Raw genomic sequence first — 21,696 nt, forward strand, 5'->3', positions numbered from 1 at the left:
TCTCTCCTCTCTCTCCCTCTCTCTCTCTCTCTCTCTCTCTCTCTCTCCCTCTCTCCTCTCTCTCTCTCCTCTCTCTCCTCTCTCTCCTCTCTCTCCTCTCTCTCCCCCGCCTCTGATCTCAGTGCAGCTGACCCAACCAGAATCCTGCACCCCGTGGATCTTCCCGAGCTCATCTCGCCCTGGTGCCCAACTCTTTCCCTTTCCTCTCCGTGGGACTCATGTTTGCCGGTCTGTTAAGGTGCAACTTGAACCTTGTTTACTTCTCTCACCGGCCTCCCCTCCCTGTGTGCTGCTGCGTTCCCTGGCCCTTAATTGTCACGAAAGCGTGATCTCTTCAGGATGTCGAACCCAGACCTGGCGTTACATCCTGGCTCGGACGCTTAGCCGCTGCCTCCCTTGTAGGACTGTTGCGAAAGCGATGATAAAATGATTCACTGTGGGTCGAGTACCTGTGGGGTACCTTTGTCCACTTCAATCATATTTATGAATAATTGCATTTTTGTGCATATTTATTTGCCTGCTTTCAGTTCCCCAGAATGACGTTGTTGGTGTGCCTGTTCATGTGACGAGCACTTAATACCAAGTGCCTGTCACCAGCACCAGAGGTGCTGTGGAGATGGCTGGGGATGCTCGAGTGACCAAAGCAGAGATCCTTGCTCATTTCAGGGCCTCCCTGGAAGGATAGGCGCCTTCCAGCCTCTTACCTTAACTTAGTGGGGGTGGTTCCGTTTACCTCCGACGCCACAGAGGCCTTTGCAAGTGCCAGAAACGGTGTGGCCAGAGCTTTCACTGCCCTTCAGCTTGCCTCGTGGGACCGACATTTCGACCTCCTTTTTCCCGCCTTCCAACAGGTGTTCCGTGGACAAACTGGAGGGACGTGGGTCAAACTGAGTTTCGTTTCTTTTTTTGGTTGTTTGTTTCTCCTTGTAATTAGAAGCCCAAGCTTGTGCATTTTGTTTTGCAGCGGCGAAAGTGGGGCAGGGAAAACCGAAAGCACCAAATTGATCCTCAAGTTTTTATCGGTCATCAGTCAACAGTCTTTGGAACTATCCTTAAAAGAGAAGACATCCTGTGTCGAACAAGCTATCCTCGAAAGCAGGTATGTCGTGATCATGTTCCTTCTTTCAGATAAATAGGATTTACTGTCCTCCCTGTTGGCGAATTTAAGGATGAATTAGAATCAGTGGGTCTGTTTTCTCTTTTTCTTCTCTTTTACAATTCCTCGAGAAGTCCCAGCATGCACATAGCAGTTTCCAATAACCTGACCTGTCTCCCCCCCCCCCCCCCCCCCCGGCCCCCGGCCCCACCCCTGGGCCAGGTTAGAGGTGGTGACTGAGTGATTCGGAGGAGCGTTCTGTAGCCTCCTCCTACAGTGAGCCCTCGACTCGCTTTTGTGGAGGCCTTGTGACGGGCAGAAATTTCAGCCTCTGGCCACTGTGTAACAGAGGACTTAGCACAGCGATGAGGGAGCCTCTGCTCAACATCCAGCCCTGTGGAGGCACCATGTTGGCAAGATGGCATTTTTAAAAAATTTGTTTAATGTTTATTTATTGTTGAGAGACAGAGCATGATCATGGGAGGGGAAACGAGAGGGAGAGACACAGAATCGGAAGCAGGCTCCAGGCTCCGAGCTGTCAGCACAGGGTCCAACGCGGGGCTCGAACTCACAAACCGCGAGATTGTGACCTGAGCCGAAGTCGGATGCTCAACCGACTGAGCCACCCAGGCGCCCCAAGATGGCATTTTTGTAGCCTCCTACGTGGCAGAAGGTCACTGAGACCTTTGATGGCAGCGAGCCTTTGAAAGAGGGCTGTGTGGGGAGGTATCCTCTGAATTTTTATTTTATTTTTTTATGTTTATTATTGAGAGAGGGAGAGAGAGAAAGAGTGTGAGTGGGGGAGGGACAGAGTGAGAGGGACACACAGAATCCAAAGCAGGCTCCAGGCTCTGAGCTGTTAGCACAGAGCCCCAGGCGGGGCTCAAACCCACAAACTACAAGATCATGACCTGAGCTGAAGCTGGACGCTTAACCTACTGAGCCACCCAGGCGCCCCTGCATTTTTATTTTAAACGTGCACTTGCCAAACATCTGATTTGTGCCTTATAAGATTTTAGAACCAATAAGGACTTTACAGATTCTATTACTTAGAATTTAGTCCCGGGGTCAGCAAACTACAGCCAGATGCCCATAACCTGTGGCCTGTTTTTGTTTTAGCATTCATACACTTTTTTCCGGTGTCGTAAAATATACATAACGTTTATAACTTTAAACGTTTTTTTTCAGCGTGCAGCTTAGTGGTGTTAAGTGCATTCATGTTGTGCAACCATCACCACCATCCATCTTGAGAACATTTTCATCTTCCTGCAGCCTGTTTTGTAAATAAAGTTTTATTGGAACACAGACACGCTCATTTGTTTCTCTATTGCTGATAACTGCTTTCGAGCTGCAGTGGCGGAACTGAGTGCTTGCAGCAGAGACCGCAGGCCCCTACAAGATCTATTACCTGGTTCCTGACAGAAAGTTTTCCACCTCCTGACTGGTCTGACCCCATTTTACAGGTGGAGAAGACACAAAGAAGTTACTGATAAATGAGTTGCTCCAGGACAGACAACAGATGGGGGAAATGCCCAGGCCTGGGACTTTTTCAGTTGCCGAAATTTAAGTGGGGGTCTTCTCCTGTGCGATCCCTGGCTTATGTACATAAGCCCAAGTTAATTTGTGCGAGACCGGACCGTAGTGACTCCCTGAGCTCCAGTATCCTGCGCCTGCACGAGCTGTAAGATCTCTCGTTCAAAATGATGAGGATCATAAACCCATTTCAGCAGGGGCTTTGGAAAGCTGGCTCTTCTGTAAATAAACCTAGTCACTGTGGGTCCCGTTGCTTTCAGATTTGCCTCGCAGTTGAATATTTAGACAATTGGTGAGGAATGCTCTTGCGGTTTTTAGATCTACCCTAATTAACACTTGCTGCGGTCCTCGCGTCTTCTTTTTAAATTTTTTTTAATGACGTACCATGTCCCGTTAGTTGCGTATATCATAGTGATTAGGTTTTCTGCGCGTGATGAGATGATCCCCGCGGTAAGTGTCCTTACCGTCTGTCACCGTGCGCGGGTATGGCGATATTACCGACATAGAGCCGGTGTGCCGAAATTGACATCTCGTGACTTGTTTATTTGCTAACGAAGCTGTCCTCACTTCTGTCACAGCCCCATCATGGAAGCTTTCGGCAACGCGAAGACCGTGTACAACAACAACTCCAGTCGCTTTGGGAAGTTTGTTCAGCTGAACATCTGCCAGAAGGGGAATATTCAGGGCGGGAGAATTGTAGATTGTATCCTGTTTCTTGTTTTGAGCATTTGACTCTGTAAGAGGACGAACTGTTCTTGGTTACCACAAGGGCAGTTAAAGAATGTGACACATTCCGGGTTTTGCTCTAATATTACTCTGTTGGACCTATTAATTATTCTGGGAGAACCATCTTTCGGAAACTTCGATACTGTCTGTAATCAGGAAAATTGGAATCCTCATCAAGCGTCAGGTTTTTTTGTTTGGAATGAATTCTGTCAAATAGTGTGGCACCTCCAAGGAGGTCATGTGTCCTGTTTGAATTGGATTTAGGTGAAATAGCCTATGCTTTGTTGGCTTGTCTCTTTGGCACAGAAGTCTCTGTGTCAAAGAGCAGGAATTTGTTTTTATTTTATTTTATTTTTTTAATGTTGTATTTTTGAGAGAGAGGGAGAGGGAGAGACAGAGTGCAAGTGGGGGACAGAGAGAGAGGGAGACCCAGAATCTGAAGCAGGCTCCAGGCTCTGAGCTGTCAGCACAGACAGAGCCCGACGCGGGGCTCGAACTGACAAACCTCGAGACCATGACCTGAGCCGAAGTCGGCCGCTTGACCGGCTGAGCCACCTAGGTGCCCAAAGAGCAGGGATGTATCATTATTTGGGTCACAAAGACTAGAAAATTGAAGGGTAATTGAGCATGTGATCTCCTTGTTTTGTTCCTTGACTTGCCATTGCTTTTCGCATGAAGATTTATTAGAAAAAGTAAGTAAACATTTAATTCACATTTTCTTCTGTAGTAATGATCTTTGGAAATTACTGGTTTGTGCTCACTAAACAGAGGAAACCTCTCTGAGTCGAAATCTGATTTCTCTCCACAGAACCGAGTAGTAAGGCAAAACCCCGGGGAAAGGAATTATCACATATTCTATGCACTGCTGGCAGGGCTAGAACATGAACAGAGAGGTAAGTGGTGGGAGACCGGCGGGGAAACACCGACTAGCAACCTGTCCTCCCTTGAAAAGCCGTCGGTAGATGCAAAAACTCTCCTTGGGCTTTGTTGGTGTTCCATCGATTGAAACAAAACGTAGGAGAGCCGGGCCGAAAGATGCTGAGTCCATTTTAGAGCCCAATAATGTAGGGGGGAAATCATCAAAAGGGAAGTCTTAAACGTCTTGTTTGTTTTTGGAATCTTGAGACTTTTCCGACTTGTACAATACTGATGAGAAACTATATAACGCCTCGTAACGGGTTTACTCTTAAACCACACCCAAAGAAAGCTAATTTCTAAACATTTGGTTTTTAAGAGAGAACAGCCAAGACCGGGTCCTCATCAGTTATTTTTTAAATAACATTTTCTATCACGCCATCTAATTTAATGAAATTATTTTTGCTTCCTCTAGGTGATGATTCAGAACTCTGCATTTTAATAGGGGGCTGTTAGCATAGAATTATTTATGTATTTTATCTTTTGAAGTTACAAAGTGAAAACTCTCTTGGACTCTGTCTTATCCTGGCCAATCAAGTACTGATACTCCATTTTTCGTTGTCTTTTTGCAGAAGAATTTTATTTATCTGTGCCAGAAAACTACCACTACTTGAGTCAGTCTGGATGTGTAGAAGACAAGACAATCAGTGACCAGGAATCCTTTAGGGAAGTGATTGTAAGTTACGTTGTTCTTTTGCCTTCTTAAGAGCGACAGCCCCCTAGAAAAATAAGTGACACGTTTCATTTTCTGTTTCAAAAATATTTTGTTAATGAAGTAATTACATTTGCACTGCTGTGCGAGAACAGGTGCTTGCTTCTTGTTCCCACTCATGAGAAAGACTGTTCCAGACTGGAAGAGAATCCTCTTTCTTTAGAAGTTGGATGAATGTCTGTGACATTCAGGACAGATGGGAGGTTGACTTGGAACAGTCTACTAAAAATAAAAAAAATCATAGGCTTGACATTGGATCATGCCAAGCTTTCTTTTTTGAGCTTACAAATATATATATAATATATCCTATTAAATATGTATATATTATATGTGTGTGTGTATTTTTGTAATAACCATTTCCATGGCTAAAACCAAATCTGTCAACCATTAGACCAAGTAACTGTTAGGATCTTGTTTGTTTCTCTGCAAGAATAGTCACCTTACAACTCTGAGGTGTGGATAAGTGAGCGTCTGGTAGTTTTCCGATATCACAAGGACTTGTTAAACGGTGACAACATTCAGGAAGCCTGGTTGTGGAGCTTTATTAACAGCCCCACCTGACTGAGAGTGGCCGGTCGATTTTGCTAATGTGGTTCTTCCAGCAATGCCAGAGTCACTGCCGTAGTAGCTGGAGACAGTGGACCGAAGGTGGATTCACCATTGTCAGTGCGGCTGACATCGAGCACTTACTGTACAGACTTCCCCAGGCCATCTCTCTCATTGCTCTGAACCCTGAGGGTAGGAATCCCGGCTGTCTGCACTCTGCGACCCAGGGAGGTTGGTGACCAGCCTAACCACACACGGTACCTAATAGAGCTGGTGGGGAAAGTTTAACTCCAAAGACTCTAAACCACAAGGCAGGTCGGTGGTACCTGCTTTTGCCTGTCAGGTTCTTATCTTTACAGCTGTCAACGCTTCTCTCTTCACTGTCCCCATTTACTCTTCTAGATTGGTCATAAAAATACCTTGTGGAATGAAATCAGGGTATTTTTTTTAAGTGAATGTGTATCATAACATCATTTTTTCACGTCTTAAGTTGAAAATGAAATTAAAAACAGGATTGGTTCTAATATCAGGATCATCTTCCCTCTGTGGGTCTTTTATCCATCATTTATAATGCGGGGGGCAGGGGGCTTGGACTTCTTTTGCCCAATCTCCTCTCTTGAACCTGTTAACAAAAAAAGCCCCCTGCTGAGGATGCCTTTTTGCTGCGTAGGCTGGACAGCAGGGGATTTGGCTCTGTGAACTGGATTTTCCAAAATGTGTTTTAAGTATTTTAAATTTTCTTTCCTAGTTTCATTTGGCCCCTGGATTTGTCACTACTCAGACTTCATCCTGTTTCAGTTTATTATTGTCTTTAGTGTGTGTTCGAATAAATATAAAAACTCATTCTTATTTTTAGTGAAGAAAGACTTCTCTTGGGATTTTTTTTTTCCTGTTTTCTTCTTCTTTCTTTGAAGCTGGAGAACCATGCTTTGTGATAGAAGGACGTTGTGGCAGAAGACAGATAATTATCCAAGAATGGCAGGTCTTGTACTGATTAGCTCGCTGGCCACTAGGGTGCACTGGGCATCAGTCCTCCCCTTGTTCTGGAAGTGCCCCTGAGAAGGTACTCCCATGGCTTTCCTCTGCTTTCCTCCGGGGGCTTCATTTTCTGATTGAGAATCGTTTGTTCTTTTTGTTAACTACTGGTAAACTTCTGAGGCTTGCCCTGCCTTCGGTGATTGCTGGCTCCTACTCTTTATTTGAAAGAGTAGGTTTTGGCCTTTAAAATCTGATCTTACGATGGAAAGATCATCTAGAAAGGAAGAAAAATTTGTACGTGAAATTGACAGAGAGGTACGCAACAAGCTTACAAGTATTCCATTTATGTATTTACAAGTATTCAATTTTATATATTTACGTTGTGATTACTTTTTAGTGTCAACCTACCAGAAATGTAAATGAAAACTTAGCTGCTAGTAAGTAAAATCAGGAACATGTAATTTTTACTATTATTTAAGCTTCTGGAAGTTCTAAGCAATGCAGTCAGAAAAGAAAAACGATGTGCACCTTTTCAGAAAGGAGGAAAAATTCTCTTTTCTATAGCTAAACCTACAAGAATCGCAAATTGGGGAATGGCTTAAATAATTTGTTATGTTGGTAAAATAAGATCCATTACAGCAAGCAAAGCATGTTCAAGTATATTCAATTACATGGAAAATTTATTTTAAACCTGAGAAAGATAAGCTGCAACACTAGATAATCCTTTTGTTTAAAAAACATTTTATGTATAATTTGATATATGATGATTCAGATAGTAATTACGTGTGCGGAAAGAAGGCTGAGACAAAAATGGACACAAAATGTTCTCTCGTGAGGCAGAATTCTACAATCTTATCATTCTGTGTTATATTTTTACAGTAAATAGGCTGCCTTTTATGATTACCTAGTTATGATTACATTCCTAGAATCGTCATTTCTGTAATATGGGAATATAATCGGAAGTATCCTAACAATACCAGCCAGCCCACTATTCTGCCTTAGGCAGCACTCTGTAACCAGGAGTGACACAGGAATGGTTAAAAACTCCCCCAGGCATGCATGCGCGCTCTCTCTCTCTCTCTCTCTCTCTCTCTGAAACAAATTTTTTTCTAAATAAAAAAATAAATTGGTATCTTCATATTTCAATTTCATGAAGCTTTTTTCCCAGAGGTTTTTGGACCAAAGGAAAGGAACCACATTCCATTAAGCCTGAAGGACATTTGTTTGCATAATATGTTGAAATGTTCATGGAGAGAAATTGTTTCTGTGAATTCTGTATGAAAATGTCATTTCTGGTGTTCGTTCTTAGCTACTAAAAAAAAATGATCCATCAACTTTAATGTCCGTGTACTCTGGCAATAGGACCTTTAAAGAATTTTCTTTATTTTACTGAGAATTTGCTTTATGTATTTTTAGAGTTTATCATTGCCCCCACTTGGCATGAATATAAATGAGTGCCTGTAAAGTATCATGGGAGCTATAGGGGACCTGTTTGGTTTTTTTCCCCCCTGGGGCAGACTCTGTGTTTCATAACCATTTGTTTATGCAGCCTTTCAAGTTGCCCTAGAAATTGCTTAGATGCAAGCTATTTCAAGTCAATGAGAGCAACTAATTTACTGTATTGCCTGCATTTGACCCACCAGAATGGGGGCGGATGAAATGTGTGAGAAATAACAGGAGTCTTTGGGTGATAATCTTTTCAGATTCTCTTATTCCACAAATGTTGAATATTTTTAGAGTACTTGGCTGCGGACCAGGACTGGACCCAGCCTTACTGGATATATCCATGGGTTTTTAGTTGTTTTGAGCCCACGTATATGTATACATAAATTCATTCCACATGAGTCCAATTTTATTAAGGCGGACTTTATACCTCAATTTTGCCGAACATGAAAACTTCAGTCTCTTTCAGTGGTAGAGAACTTGGGAGCATAAGCAAATTTATATTATAAAATAGCATAATATTGCCTCATAGAGCGTTACGTGATAAATTATGATTTTTTTAAGATTTCATTTTTAAGTAATCTCTGCATCCAACGTGGGGCTTGGACTTAACAACCCCAAGATCAAGAGTCACGTGCTCTACTGACTGAGGCAGTCAGACTCCCCATGATAAATTATTATCAGATTGCTTATTTGGAACTTACTGTGGCCAGAATAGCCTCCACTTCCACCATTCCAGTGGCACCATTTGTTCAAGATTCATCTGTGGCCCCTTGGCCTTCCGGAATGGCATCTCCGCACCTCCCAGCCAACTGCCTGAGACCCGGAGTGGATATACCTTTTGGCATCTGAAATTTGCCCCTCTTTTCTATTCATTTCCAGGGTGATGAGCCTGGCTTCCTTTGTTTCTTCATGGTTGGGACCAGATCACATATTTGTCATCCCCCCCACCCCCAACCCCCAGTTTCCCAAACACCTGTTTTTCTATGTGCCTAATAAGGACGTTACTGAAAATATTCTGTGTAATTTTTTGCCAGTTTCGTAACTAAATTGCTGTTCAGTGCTTCTGAACTATCCTGAGAATTTCCCAGCATGGTGTTTTGAGTCTTGAGCCCTACTGCTGAGAAAATAAGATCATTATAATAAGCTTTAAAGCGGCTACTCTTGGGGTGCCTGGGTGGCTCAGTCGATTGAGCGTCTGACTTCGGCTCAGGTCACGGTGTCGCAATTTGTGGGTTCAAGGCCCGCGTCAGGCTGACAGCTCAGAGCCTGCAGCCTGCTTCGGACTCTGTGTCTCCGTCTCTTTGTGCCCCTTCCTCTCTCTCTCTCTCTCCCTCTCTCTCTCTCTCCCTCTCTCTCTCCCTCTCTCTCAAAAATAAACATTAAAAAAATTAAAAAAAAAAAAAGTGGTTCCTCTTGCCAAAGGGGTGGAGATTGTGACTAAAAAGATTTTAAACAAGACAATAGGACGCAAGTAAAGGGTCTTGCCAGTAAGTTTAGCACCCGTGCCCACGTTACTGGTAATTGGTTGCACCCATTAAATTACCCCATAGTATGATTAATACAATTATTCCTTATCACCACGCTCCTGACTCACTTAGGGTTAGATTGCAAGTAGTCAAATTTATTAATACCGTAAGCACATTTGATTCATTTGCTTTCATGTCTCCATGTATAACTTCTGTATGTATTTTAGGAACTTCAAGAATTTTTTCATGGGGCGTCTCTCGGTATTTTTCATTTGATAGCTTGACATTTTGTGCTACTGCAAACTTAGTATTTTTAAAGTCTTACTTCCTGTTAGTGTTATAGAGACTCCAAGTAGTTGATTTAAACAGTGAAGACTTACATTTCCATATCGTTCTATGATCTAAGAATTTTTATAAGTTAGTGTTGAATAGGTCTTATTAATATAGGAGGATAACTTTAACCATGGAGATGGAAAATACTAACTTTAGCACAGTGGAGGTGCTTTATAATTATTTTGCTGTTTAGTTTGGTTCTTACCACCATTTCAAGAGGCTTGAGAATAAGAAATTATTTGTATTCCTTAACTGTCATTCCTTTAACTTTTAGGATAAGTGAATTTGAATAATTTTCCGTATGTTTCTTTTTAATTGATAAGCACTTGACTAATCGTTTTTATTCTTTGTGCCAATTTCTGTTTACACCCATGAAATGAGTCTTCTCACCCCTGAGTAAATAGTTTCTCTTAACGTGTTAAGATTACACCGTGGGGGATATTTTACAGAACTTCCTTTCTATTGAGATTTTCTTTGTAGTAAATTTCCAGCATTGAAGTTATGGAAGATAATGCAGGAGATTGCGTTTTCTTTTTTATGTCTTTAGAAAGTAATAGCATCTGGCTGGATAATAAGTTCGTGGACTCTGTGTTCGTGGGGCCCGATTTTGAATCTTGGCTGGGTAGCCCTGTGAGAGTTACTTAACCTCTCTGAACACTCGACAGTTATGCACATTTGTGGCCAACACAGTGCTACCATAGAGTCTCGTTTTCCCAAAAGATTATATTAACTTGTGTACTGGTGATCAGTGCATAAATGTCCCAGTTTCACCAGTTTTAGGTTTAACATCCACAAGTTTTTGGCTAATTTAATAGAAGTTATTATCCTGCATTTGCTCCAATAAGAAATGCCTGTTGCGTCATTTTGCTCATGTGTCTTTTATTACAGCTTAAGCGATGGCTCCTTCCCTTATAATTTTTAAATTTTCCTGCCTATTGTTGTTGCCCTTTGTTTTCCCTTTATTGTCGTCTCCTTAAAAAGAAGTTAAACTTCTCACATTTTTCAATCTCTGGTTGTTTCCTTGTCTAATTTCTGTTGCTTCAAAATGGCGCGTGGTTTCCTTCCTGGTCTCCCAAAGTGATTGTCGTCGTCGTGGTTATTATGTTGTGGGTCCGACGTAACCCCTGGTGGGTTATTTTCGTCAGTGTGGCCAACAGTCCTGTCCTCAGTTGGGGGCGAGGGATGGTTTCTTCTTGACAAGGATGTGGCTTCTAAATCACACTAGAAAATGAGCACATCTTGGGTGGGATTCAGAAGACGCCTGGCTTCCGCTGTCAGGATACTTGTATCTGGGGACAGACCTCGTCTCCTGTAGTCGCTGGTGTGTTTTTCTCCATTCATCTGTTCTGTGAGGATCTATTATAAAAGGAGCAGAGACTCTCCTGTCTACGGAGTTCCTAAGAAAGAATTTTATTCCCCCGGTTTGGGTCCCTGCTGCATTTAACCGTCAAGGGAAGGCTCCAGAGTTTACTCTGGAGCAGCCCCATGAAGTCTCACCCTCACCCCACCAGTTCATGTGGAAGAAAATAAATGTTCCGTTACGCTTCAGTATCTACAGAAAAAGCATTTCCTTATCACCGTCATTACTGTGACTCTCTGAGGTGATTCTGCTGTGACATAACTGGGAAGCCTCTACGTAAGGTATCTCATTTTTCCCCATTGGTGGGGTGAGCGCTCCACATTCTACAGTTCTTTTTTCTTAATGTTTTTTTAATTTCGATGTTTGTTTAACGTTTAAATATTTAGTTAGAAAGCGTGAGCAGGGGAGGGGCAGAGAGAGAGAGAGGAGGGAGAGTCCCAGGCAGGCTCCGCGTGGCCGTTGCAGAGCCCGACGTGGGGCCACGTCGCTCGCACTGTGAGATCGTGTCCTGAGCCGAAATCAAGAGCTGGGCGCTCAACCCACTGAGCCACCCCAGGCACCCCTGCAGTTCTTTCCTAACATCATGTTATTTTCTGTGTGGCTCTGCAAGGTCTTTATCCCTTGAAATTGAGGGCCTGTGAGTCTGTTTCCTGTTTTCTTGCCTGTAGAGCAATACCTGACACTTCTATTGAGCGGGGAGGTTTTCATTTTCTTTAGTGTGGGGAAAACACCCGCAAAAAAATTGAACACAGTTACTGTCTTTCAGACGGCAATGGAAGTCATGCAGTTCAGCAAGGAAGAAGTTCGGGAAATTTTGAGGTTGCTTGCTGGTGTATTACATCTTGGGAACATAGAATTTATCACAGCTGGTGGGGCCCAGGTGTCCTTCAAAACGGGTAAGATGACCCCTGCCTTCCTCCCTTCCTCCCTTCCTTGGCTTTTTCCTCCTAGGGAACTTGGACCTAAAGTATTTACTATCCGCCCTTTTGCAGAAAGGGCTTTCTGAGCCCGGGAGAGAGAACTTTGTATTTGATGCGAATGATCAGCCGAGAAAGGGTCCAAGCATCTAAGAAGGGATTCCTGGGTGGCATGGTGCCTGTGTTCTCATTCTTACCAAGAAAAGAGGAAAATGGACCCGGTAAAGAAATGGGAGCAACCAGGATGGTTGTAGGATAAATGTTACGGGTCAGGGGCGTAGTGTCGCTGTAGTTTTTCGTAGTTCTTGAGTGGTGACGCAGTGTAGTGGTAAAGACTGTTTTCAAGCGTGACCGCTTGGCTCAGGGTCCAGCTCTGCCATAGGCCGGTTACTTGGGTTATAACGTGTCCCCTCAACACCACTGACTTCTGGTCTATAAAGTGCGGCCGTGTTGTCAAGATTAAACGAGCGAATATGCACATCGCAATGTCAATAGTCACTTTCCAGAAGTAGTTGATGGGTTTACTCTTGAGACTTTCCTGATGGAAGCCATGTGTGAGGGCACAAGGGCTGGGGGGGGGGGGGGGGGCAGATGAGTTAAAGTTTGAAGTGGCCTTAGATGAGGCCAGAGCTGTAGGTCAGCAGTTCTCACGCGTTTGGTCCCAGAGCTTCTCAATCATCTTCAAACCATAGAGGACTCCCCAGGGCTTTTTCCTTTATGTGGGTCATGTCTGTTCATGTTATCGCATTAGAAATAAAAACTGAGATGTTTTTGAAAATTAATTTTGCCATCACCATCAGAAGCCCCTTGCATATTGAAATAAATAGTGTGTTTTTATTCAAAAGACTATCTTCCCAAACAGAAGAAAATCCGCGAGAAGAGTGACATTGGCTTACATTTTTAAAATGCACATTTAAAAAAAAAAAAAATTTTTTTTTAAGGTTTTATTTATTTTTGAGACAGAGAGATACAGAGCATGAATGGGGGAGGGGCAGAGAGAGAGGGAGACACAGAATCGGAAGCAGGCTCCAGGCTCTGGGCCATCAGCCCAGAGCCTGACGCGGGGCTCGAACTCACGGACCGCGAGATCGTGACCTGAGCTGAAGTCGGACGTTTAACTGACTGAGCCACCCAGGCGCCCCACATTTTTGCACATTTTGAAAATATCTGAGGTCGGGGAGGACAGCTGGGTTCTCTTACCTGCTGCAGTCACTTTGGTGAGCTCCCTCATGTCATGTAGCCACTGGAAACTCCTCTGTATTGCAGTGATGGAATGAGAGTGAAAAAAAACCAGCAAGAGACGTCTTCGGATCACTGAAAAGAGTTAGGACCTTGCAAACCTTTATGGCGGGGTCTTGGACCCGGGGTCTCAGGACCACACTTGGTCCGGGCGTCAGGCCACTAGCCTAAGACTCATCAAGGGAGTGATTAACCGAGCGACGAAATGTGTGTTCTCTAGATTCTACCCGCGGGATTTAGGAATGTTCTCTGGCCTCACGTGTCGCAGTGTGGAGTTGGCTCTGAACCCATGTCTCTGCGTGGGGCTTCCTTTGGGGTCCCGTGGCCTGTTCCTTCTTGGGTCAGTCACTTTCGCCTTGTTTGCCTTCATTTCCAGCCTTGGGCAGGTCTGCAGAGTTACTGGGGCTGGACTCAGCACAGCTCACGGATGCTCTGACGCAGAGGTCCATGTTCCTCAGGGGGGAGGAGATCCTTACGCCTCTCACCGTTCAACAGGTACACGCGCTTCGCCACCAAACCTCGTCTTAACAGATACCCCCGGGTTTTCAGATCCGTGGCTTTGATTCAAATGAGGCACTACAGCAAACCATTCAAAGGGGTTTGGTTCATGATCGAAAGAAAGAAGATACCCACGCCGAAGGGAATAGACAAGAGTTGTTCGTTTTCTTAGAGGTAGTACAGCAGGGTGTTCCAGAGGACCGACCGGGCATGATGGAGGGTTCCTGAGTCCGAGTCCTGACATATTATTTTCTGTCCTTGGAGAATGCATCCGTTGTGTCTGTTTGCTCCTCTGTAAGGCAAGGGTAATTGTCACACCTAAGCCGTAGGATTCTTGTAAGGATAGTAATCAATGTGCTAGATACATAAGCACCAAATAAAGACTAACCATGATAATTTGTTATTATTATGTAGTATTATGTATTTCTGCTTCTGTTACTGTCTGAAGCCAGTTATATGTGCCAGCCCGTCTAATATTCAATTTATTTTTTAAGTTTATTTATTTTAAGAGAGAGGGAGAGCGAGTTGGGGAGGGGCAGAGAGAGGGGGAGAGAGAACCCCAAGCAGGCTCCTCGCTGTCAGCACAGAGCCCCAGGCAGAGTTCGAGCCCACGAACCGCGAGATCTTGACCTGAGCTGAAATCAAGTCGGACGCTCAAACGACTGAGCCACCCAGGTGCCCCATGTTTTAAACATGATAAAACTTGTAGCTACCCATATTGGTTCAGATTCTTTCCTACAATTAACATAAAAACTTGAGTTTGAAAGCCTGATATTTCAAAGAAGTCTTAGTGATGGGCATCGAGGAGGGCATTTGTTGGGATGAGCACTGGGTATTGTATGGAAGCCAGTTCGACAATAAGTTAGATTTAAAAAAATAATACGAATGAAAGAAGTCTCGGTGACTCCTGCGTGTAGAGCGAGTGAGTGAACTCCAGTTTACTCTTTCTTGAGACATCCGCGTCTTTCTGGGTGTCGGGTGCATGGGTGTTCTTCCTGTTCAGTGGGTGTGCGTGTCTCCCGAGGGGTCTGGGATGGACTCACCTGCCTGGGCTTCCGTGGTCAGCGGGAGGCGGTGACCGTGTCCCCCTCTCCTGCAGGCAGAAGACAGCAGAGACTCCTTGGCCATGGCACTTTATGCACGCTGCTTCGAGTGGGTGATTAAGAAGATTAACAGTAGGATCAAAGGCAAAGATGACTTTAAATCTATTGGCATCCTTGACATCTTTGGATTTGAAAACTTCGAGGTATGCTTCTCATGGGTGGGATGCATGAATTTTTTTCTATCCACTTACTGACTTAAATCTCTTCACATGAATACTGGTATTTTTCTCTGCAGATTTTTTTCTTTTTTGCCCTTTCTTCACCTTTGTATGTAATAGGAAGGGCACTAAAGATACATGTTGAATGGTTCCCCCCCTTAGGTTAATCACTTTGAGCAGTTCAATATAAACTATGCAAATGAGAAACTTCAGGAATATTTCAACAAGCATATTTTTTCTCTGGAACAACTAGAATATAGCAGGTAAGAGCTCGTAGAATTCCACTGAAAAGTAAAAAAAATAAAAATAAAAAGCCATAAATTAGTTTTAAAACTCTATTTTATTATAACTTAGCCCTTTTAAATCTTTCCACAGGGAAGGATTGGTGTGGGAAGATATTGACTGGATAGACAATGGAGAATGCCTGGACCTGATTGAGAAGGTAACATTGTTGAAGGATTGTTACCAGTCCCAAGGGTGTCCAGCTGGGCTGATTCATATTTATGGGAACAGAATAGCTTGCGCGAACATGCACATCAAAGATGTGAATGTTTAGAACACAATGGACCATTTGGAAACATACATGTAAATGTGCAAGGTTGAATTTTAATAGTTGGCTGCTTCAAACTTATTGTCTCATTGAACAACGTATTTTAGAATCAACAGTGTGTGAATTGGCTTCCCTTGGATTTTAAGTCAGCATCAAAAGCTTCGCCAGCACCAGGAGTAGACTGGACAGTGTAAAAGTTTTGTTCACAAAATTATGGGGGGTTCCATTTTTCCGTGTGTGTGTGGAAATTAAATTCATTGGATGTCTTTATAGTATCATTCTGAATTTTTTTTTACCTTTATTTTGAGAGAGAGAGAGTGAGCGAAAGAGCGCGTGTGTGCGCACACACACAAGTGGGGGAGAGGCAGAAAGATGGAGAGAGAGAATCCCAAGTAGGCTCCCCACTGTCGGGGCTGAGCCCTATTCGAGATCATGGCCTGAACTGAAGTCTGACTCTTAACCGCCTGAGCCACCCAGGCGCCCCCAGAATTTTTTTAATCCAAGAAATTTCTATGACTTTTCCTTTAACCACTTACTTGAGAGAGTAGAGAGGAAATATTTTGAGGTAGACATTCAGCTTTGAATTCAATTTACCTTTCTTCTGTCTTCCAGAAACTCGGTCTCCTGGCTCTTATCAATGAAGAAAGCCATTTTCCTCAAGCCACAGACAGCACCTTATTGGAGAAGTTACACAATCAACACGCTGTATGTCAAAACCTGCCAATTCTTAATTACGTCTGAGTAGGAGATCTGTGGGTTAAGATTACACTCAGGCTATTTCAGTGCTGTTGGCTCTCCTCTGCTCCCCGCACGTAATTTTCTTCTCAAACCAAAGCTCTTCTCCAATTGCTGGAACTAAATTGAAATCAGTTAAAGGGATAGATTTGGGGCTCCTTGTCAGAATATGCCCACATTCAGTTTATGACTTTAGAATTTAACATCGCTGCTGTGAGGCCAGGTAAGAGCTCCATGGTTTCGATAAAATTGCATCACATGCTCTGTCCTGAACCTCTGCTCCGTGGCGGGCTTTGCGATTGTTTTCACTGTCTGTGGCGGTCAATTCTCTCTGGAGGTCTGTGCAAATCAGTAAGTGAAATTAGGCACTTGTATTTTTTTTTTTTATTAGAATAACCACTTTTACGTGAAGCCTAGAGTTGCAGTGAACAATTTTGGAGTGAAGCACTACGCTGGAGAGGTAACTTCTTACTTGAGATCCTTGTGGGTATTTGCCCGTCTGGTACCTAGAGAAATAGCTGATTTCAGAAGCCAACATAAATATGTTGAAATGACTTCTTTCGTGGGTCCGGCATTTAAAGGGGTTGCCTATGACCTGAAATCATTCTTTTGACCAACTGTACGGTTTTTCTTTTTCTTTTTTTTCTTTTTTTTAACCCAGGTGCAGTATGACGTCCGGGGCATCTTGGAGAAGAACAGAGATACCTTCAGAGATGATCTTCTCAACTTGCTCCGAGAAAGCCGGTATGTTGGTCTCCAACCCCATATGTCGTTAGCAAGCAAAGCATTCCTTGTGCAGATTTACAAACATAGAAAAAAATCGGTATGGAAGCAGCTTGGTTTACTGTGTTCTTTCATGGGCAATATTTCATTAATAAAATGACCTCGATACAGAAAATAATATGAGTCGCATTGACCACCATTTAATGAGGTACCATAAGAACAGCGTATCTATGACGTAGATACTGTCAGTCCTGTTAAGCAGATGAGGGAAGTAGTTTGGGGGGCGGTTCAGGGCCTTGCCCACGAATCCACAGCTAGTTTTGATTTGCTCTGCTTGGCTCAAGAACAGAAGGCCTTGCCCAGGATGACCTTTCTTCTCAACAGGCCGAGAGCTCTGTGTTCAATTGCTTTCATCCTCTGGTCCGTAGGACCCGTATGTCTCTAGCTGAAGGGATGTCAGGAAAAAACATCCATCCAGCTAAAATTACAAACTTCCACACGCATTGATTCGTGCACGAATCGTAAATTCACACCCTTAAATCGGTAGTTGGTTAGCTTAGCTGCTTGTAGGAGGCTGTGTGAGAGAGAAAGGGGGAGAATCACCCAGAGGGAAAGCTTTTGATACTTGTTTCAGATCCAGAGTGAATCTGTGACAGAAACATTTTTATTATCTAGGTTAGGAAAGTAGCACAATTACTTAAAAATCTGTAATACTTTTGGGAATGTCAACCCCATGTGGCTACACTGTCACATAGACTGTGAATTGAGGTGAAGGAAGCCCACCCACAGGGTCAGATAGGAGTTTAGAAATGGAAGGTATTTCGATTTGTTTGAACTCTCCTGTGTGAAGATTCCCTGTTTACAACATTGGCAGCCATGTTTGCTTTTATTTTTTTTGTAATTTTTTGTAATTTAATGTTTATTTATTTTGAGAGAGAGACAGAGACAGAGCACAAGCAGGGGAGGGGCAGAGAGAGAGGGAGACACAGAATCTGAAGCAGGCTCTGAGCTGTCGGCACAGCCCGACACGGGGCTCGAACTCACAGACCATGAGATCATGACCTGAGCCGAAGTCGGACGCTCAACCGACTGAGCCACCCAGGCTCCCCAGCTGTTCTTATTTTTAGATGAGTTTTCAGCTCTTTAAAAATGGAGATGTTCAGGGACGCCTGGCTGGCTCAGTCAGTAGAGCATGTGACTTTTGATCTTGGGGCTGTGAGTTTAAGCCCCACATTGGGGATAGAGTTTACTTTAAAAAAAGAAAAAAAATATATATATATATATATTTACACATACATATATTTATATATATATATACACAAACAATAATAAAAATGGTGGTATTTTCAAAATACCATAGCAATGATACTTTTCTATCCGCTGTCAAAGCAATTTCTTAGTTATTAGATTTTAATTGATACGTTTAAAAATGACCTTCATGTTAAATAAAAGCATTTTGCTGTGAAAAGATCACAGGTGTGGAGGTCAGCAAGGTGACATTTGGCTGGTCGCCTCGGTCAAAACGTAAAGTGGGTTTGTGACTGGAGTAAAAAAGTTTCTTTCTTAGTCCAGGTTTGTCTCTGCAAAAATGAGGGGCTTGGGCTGTTGCTTGGTCTGTGCTCTTTGACCTTTGACATCTGTGACATTTTCATGGAAACAGAGCTTTCCTCCAAAGCGCTCAAAGCACACTTAGAGAACTTCAAAGAGCATGTAATAGCACCCTGGAACAAAAACGAAAAAGGGATGGGGCAAAGTGAGAGGTGACAAGGCAGCCTTGATGGTGCCACCTCAGGAGGTGTGGATCCTCAGACATCGTCCCTGCCTTTCCTGGTCTCAGTGAAGCCACTCATCCCCACTCCTCTGCCCAGAGCTGTAGCATCTTCCATGCAAGAAAGATAAAAAGTTATCGGAGGGGCACCCGGGTGGCTCAGTTGGTCAAGCATCCGACTGTGGCTCCGATCATGATCTCGCGGTCCGTGAGTTTGAGCCCCGTGTCGGGCTCTGTGCTGACAGCTCAGAGCCTGGAGCCCGTTTCAGATTCTGTGTCTCCCTCTCTCTGCCCCTCCCCTCTTCACACTCTGTATCTCTGTCTCTCAAGTGTAAATAAAAAAAAAAATTATTGGAAGGCTTTTACTTTTTGTTAGTAGGGGCAATTTATAGAGCTTTTCAGCAACAAACTAACATGAGTGTTGACGCTGTGCCGGGTACCGTGCTCAGCCTTTGTATACATTTTCTCATTTCATTCCCCACCCCACCGCCAGCACAGTGGGACAAATTCTTAACTTACCCTCCTTTTGCAGATGAGAAAAATGAGGCTAAGTCAAGCATCTGCCCTGGTCCTGTAGCTTGGAAGGGGTGGGGGCAGGATGGAAACCCTACTGTTTCACTGCAGATCTCACTTTTCCCTCTGTGAACTGGTTGGATCTTCGAAATACAGTGAGATGTGCAAAAACATCTCCCTCCTACGGGCAAAGACATCAGGGCTGCAGAAGCATAGGTGGCACTCTGGAAACACAGCACTCCTTGCTGGCATGCCACCCCGGGTCACTTTCATCCCAATCCGTTTGCCTCCTGCAAGACTGGGGCTCAGAAGGCGGCCACCATTTTTTCCCCCAATGCCTAAAGCCCTCGGGCAATGGTTGTTTTGAAATCTTTGGAAGTTGTCTTAGCTCTTCCTGGACTCGATGTGTTACTTTCACTGGGAAAGTGCATTGTAATTATAGTAATCCAGCCCCTGATAACCGGGTGCGTGCCCCTCATGGCCCTGCTCCTCTCTGCTCACACAGATTCGACTTCATCTATGACCTGTTTGAACACGTTTCAAGCCGCAATAACCAGGATACCTTGAAATGTGGAAGCAAACATCGACGGCCCACAGTGAGCTCACAGTTCAAGGTTAGTCTGTCCTGCTGGCTTTCACGAATTTATGGGTGCTGTGATTTTAGGAATTGGAAACAGGACTTGGCATATGTGAGGTCCAGGAAAGCGTTTATTTTATTTTTTCTTTTATGTCACCAGATAGGGCTTTCGAAATAAAATCTACTTTTTCTGAGATGAAAACATGTAGGGTTTTGTTTTTTTGTTTTTGGGTTTTTTTTTTTTTTTTTTGTCTTGTTAAATAGCTACCTATTCTAAGTTGAAGGACTGTTTGGCCATTTGGGGTCACCTTGATTTGTATTTAGAAGCTCGTATGAATATAGAGTGTATTTCTTCCCATGTTTGGTTTTTGTATCTTTCCTGGGTATGTTTACAGTATCATAACTGGGAATAATGACTGAGCAAGCTCGCATTTAAATAAGATCCATGTCAGTTACCTTGTCCAGATATTCAGGGAAATCCCAGAATTCAGGGAAATAGGGACCATTCCTACTTGCATTTTAAATATGTAGCCATTTTAGAGAGTTTAGAGGTAGAGCATGTGAAGACCATTTTGGAAAAAAAAAAATTTTAATGTCTATTTTTGAGAGAGAGAAACTGGAGCACAAGTGGGGGAGGGGCAGAGAGAGAGGGAGACACAGAATCTGAAACAGGTTCCAGGCTCTGAGCTGTCAGCACAGAATCTGACGCACGGGACTCGAACCCACGAACCACGAGGTCGTGACCTAAGCCAAAGTTGGACGCTGAACCGACTGAGCCACCCAGGCGCCCCTGACCATTTTCTGACCTTAATTGTTCTGTTTTCCCCCCAAGTAACAAATCCTAATAGGAAGAGAAATAGAGGCGTATGAGTCAATAGACATTTATTAAATCTGCCTTCAAAGAGTCTTTCACTTAGTTATCCAGAGTTGGATGCATCCGGTGGGGTTCTGTGTGAGGCCTGTTGTACAACGTAGTTGGCAATGAGCCAGATACTCACCAACCTTGCTAACAAAGCTGGATCATGAGATACGATGGGCAGGCTTGACCTAGGTAGGATATAATAAAAATAGTTGCCATTTGGGGGCACCTGGGAGGCTCAGTCAGTTAAACGTCTAACTCTTGGTTTCGGCTCAGGTCATGATTTCACGGTTTGTGAGTTTGAGCCCCATGTTGGTCTCTGTGCTGACAACGGGGCCTGCTTGGGATTCCTTCCCCCGCCCCTTCCTCTGCCCCTCCCCCACTCACACGGTATCTGTCTCAAATAAATTTAAAAAAAAAAATTGTTACCATTTATTGTGTATGTATTATGTGCCAGTCACTAATCACTTCACGTATATGATCTTGTTCATTTCTCCCATCTTATAAGTACATACTATTGTCCCCATTTTATAGATGAGGAAACTGAGGTTTGGAGAAATGGAGACCATTCAGGCCCTCTGAGGACTAAAGCTAGGATTTGAACTGTACCTGTCTGACTCTAAAACCTAGGTTTCTAATCCCCCAGTGGAGTTGTTATATTACCTTTTTCTACAGCAGTGTTGTCTGGAGTTGCCTTGGAAGGCTTTGTGGATATTTGGGGATTAAATTGCACTAGGAATCAAGGAAATGGCAGAGAGCGGTCAGGCCTTCCAGGTAGAGAAACTGAGCAGGAGGAGTCCTGAGGCAGGAACGTTGAGTCGTGTTCCCAGAAGACTGATTCGGTGAGGCCAGCAGACAGAATGTCTCATAGGGAGTTAAATTGGCACCAGAATATATATGAATATATATATATATATATATATATATATATATATATATATATAT

General features: G+C 43.6%; 1 protein-coding gene across 1 annotated transcript in view; it reads left to right on the forward strand.

Moving 5' to 3' along the window:
* Window positions 1–21,696, forward strand: part of MYO10 (myosin X) — a 231,308-nt gene that overhangs the window by 130,333 nt on the left and 79,279 nt on the right. Inside the window, exons 5-17 of the mRNA XM_049648266.1 lie at window positions 965–1,099; window positions 3,208–3,346; window positions 4,164–4,248; window positions 4,843–4,946; window positions 11,878–12,007; window positions 13,644–13,762; window positions 14,865–15,011; window positions 15,189–15,289; window positions 15,402–15,468; window positions 16,189–16,281; window positions 16,703–16,771; window positions 16,973–17,055; window positions 19,821–19,929. Of these exons, the coding sequence (XP_049504223.1) occupies window positions 965–1,099; window positions 3,208–3,346; window positions 4,164–4,248; window positions 4,843–4,946; window positions 11,878–12,007; window positions 13,644–13,762; window positions 14,865–15,011; window positions 15,189–15,289; window positions 15,402–15,468; window positions 16,189–16,281; window positions 16,703–16,771; window positions 16,973–17,055; window positions 19,821–19,929 (1,381 nt within the window). The remainder of the gene's footprint in view (window positions 1–964; window positions 1,100–3,207; window positions 3,347–4,163; window positions 4,249–4,842; window positions 4,947–11,877; window positions 12,008–13,643; window positions 13,763–14,864; window positions 15,012–15,188; window positions 15,290–15,401; window positions 15,469–16,188; window positions 16,282–16,702; window positions 16,772–16,972; window positions 17,056–19,820; window positions 19,930–21,696) is intronic.

This window comes from Panthera uncia (assembly GCF_023721935.1).
Source record: "Panthera uncia isolate 11264 chromosome A1 unlocalized genomic scaffold, Puncia_PCG_1.0 HiC_scaffold_17, whole genome shotgun sequence".
Classification (NCBI taxonomy): domain Eukaryota; kingdom Metazoa; phylum Chordata; class Mammalia; order Carnivora; family Felidae; genus Panthera; species Panthera uncia.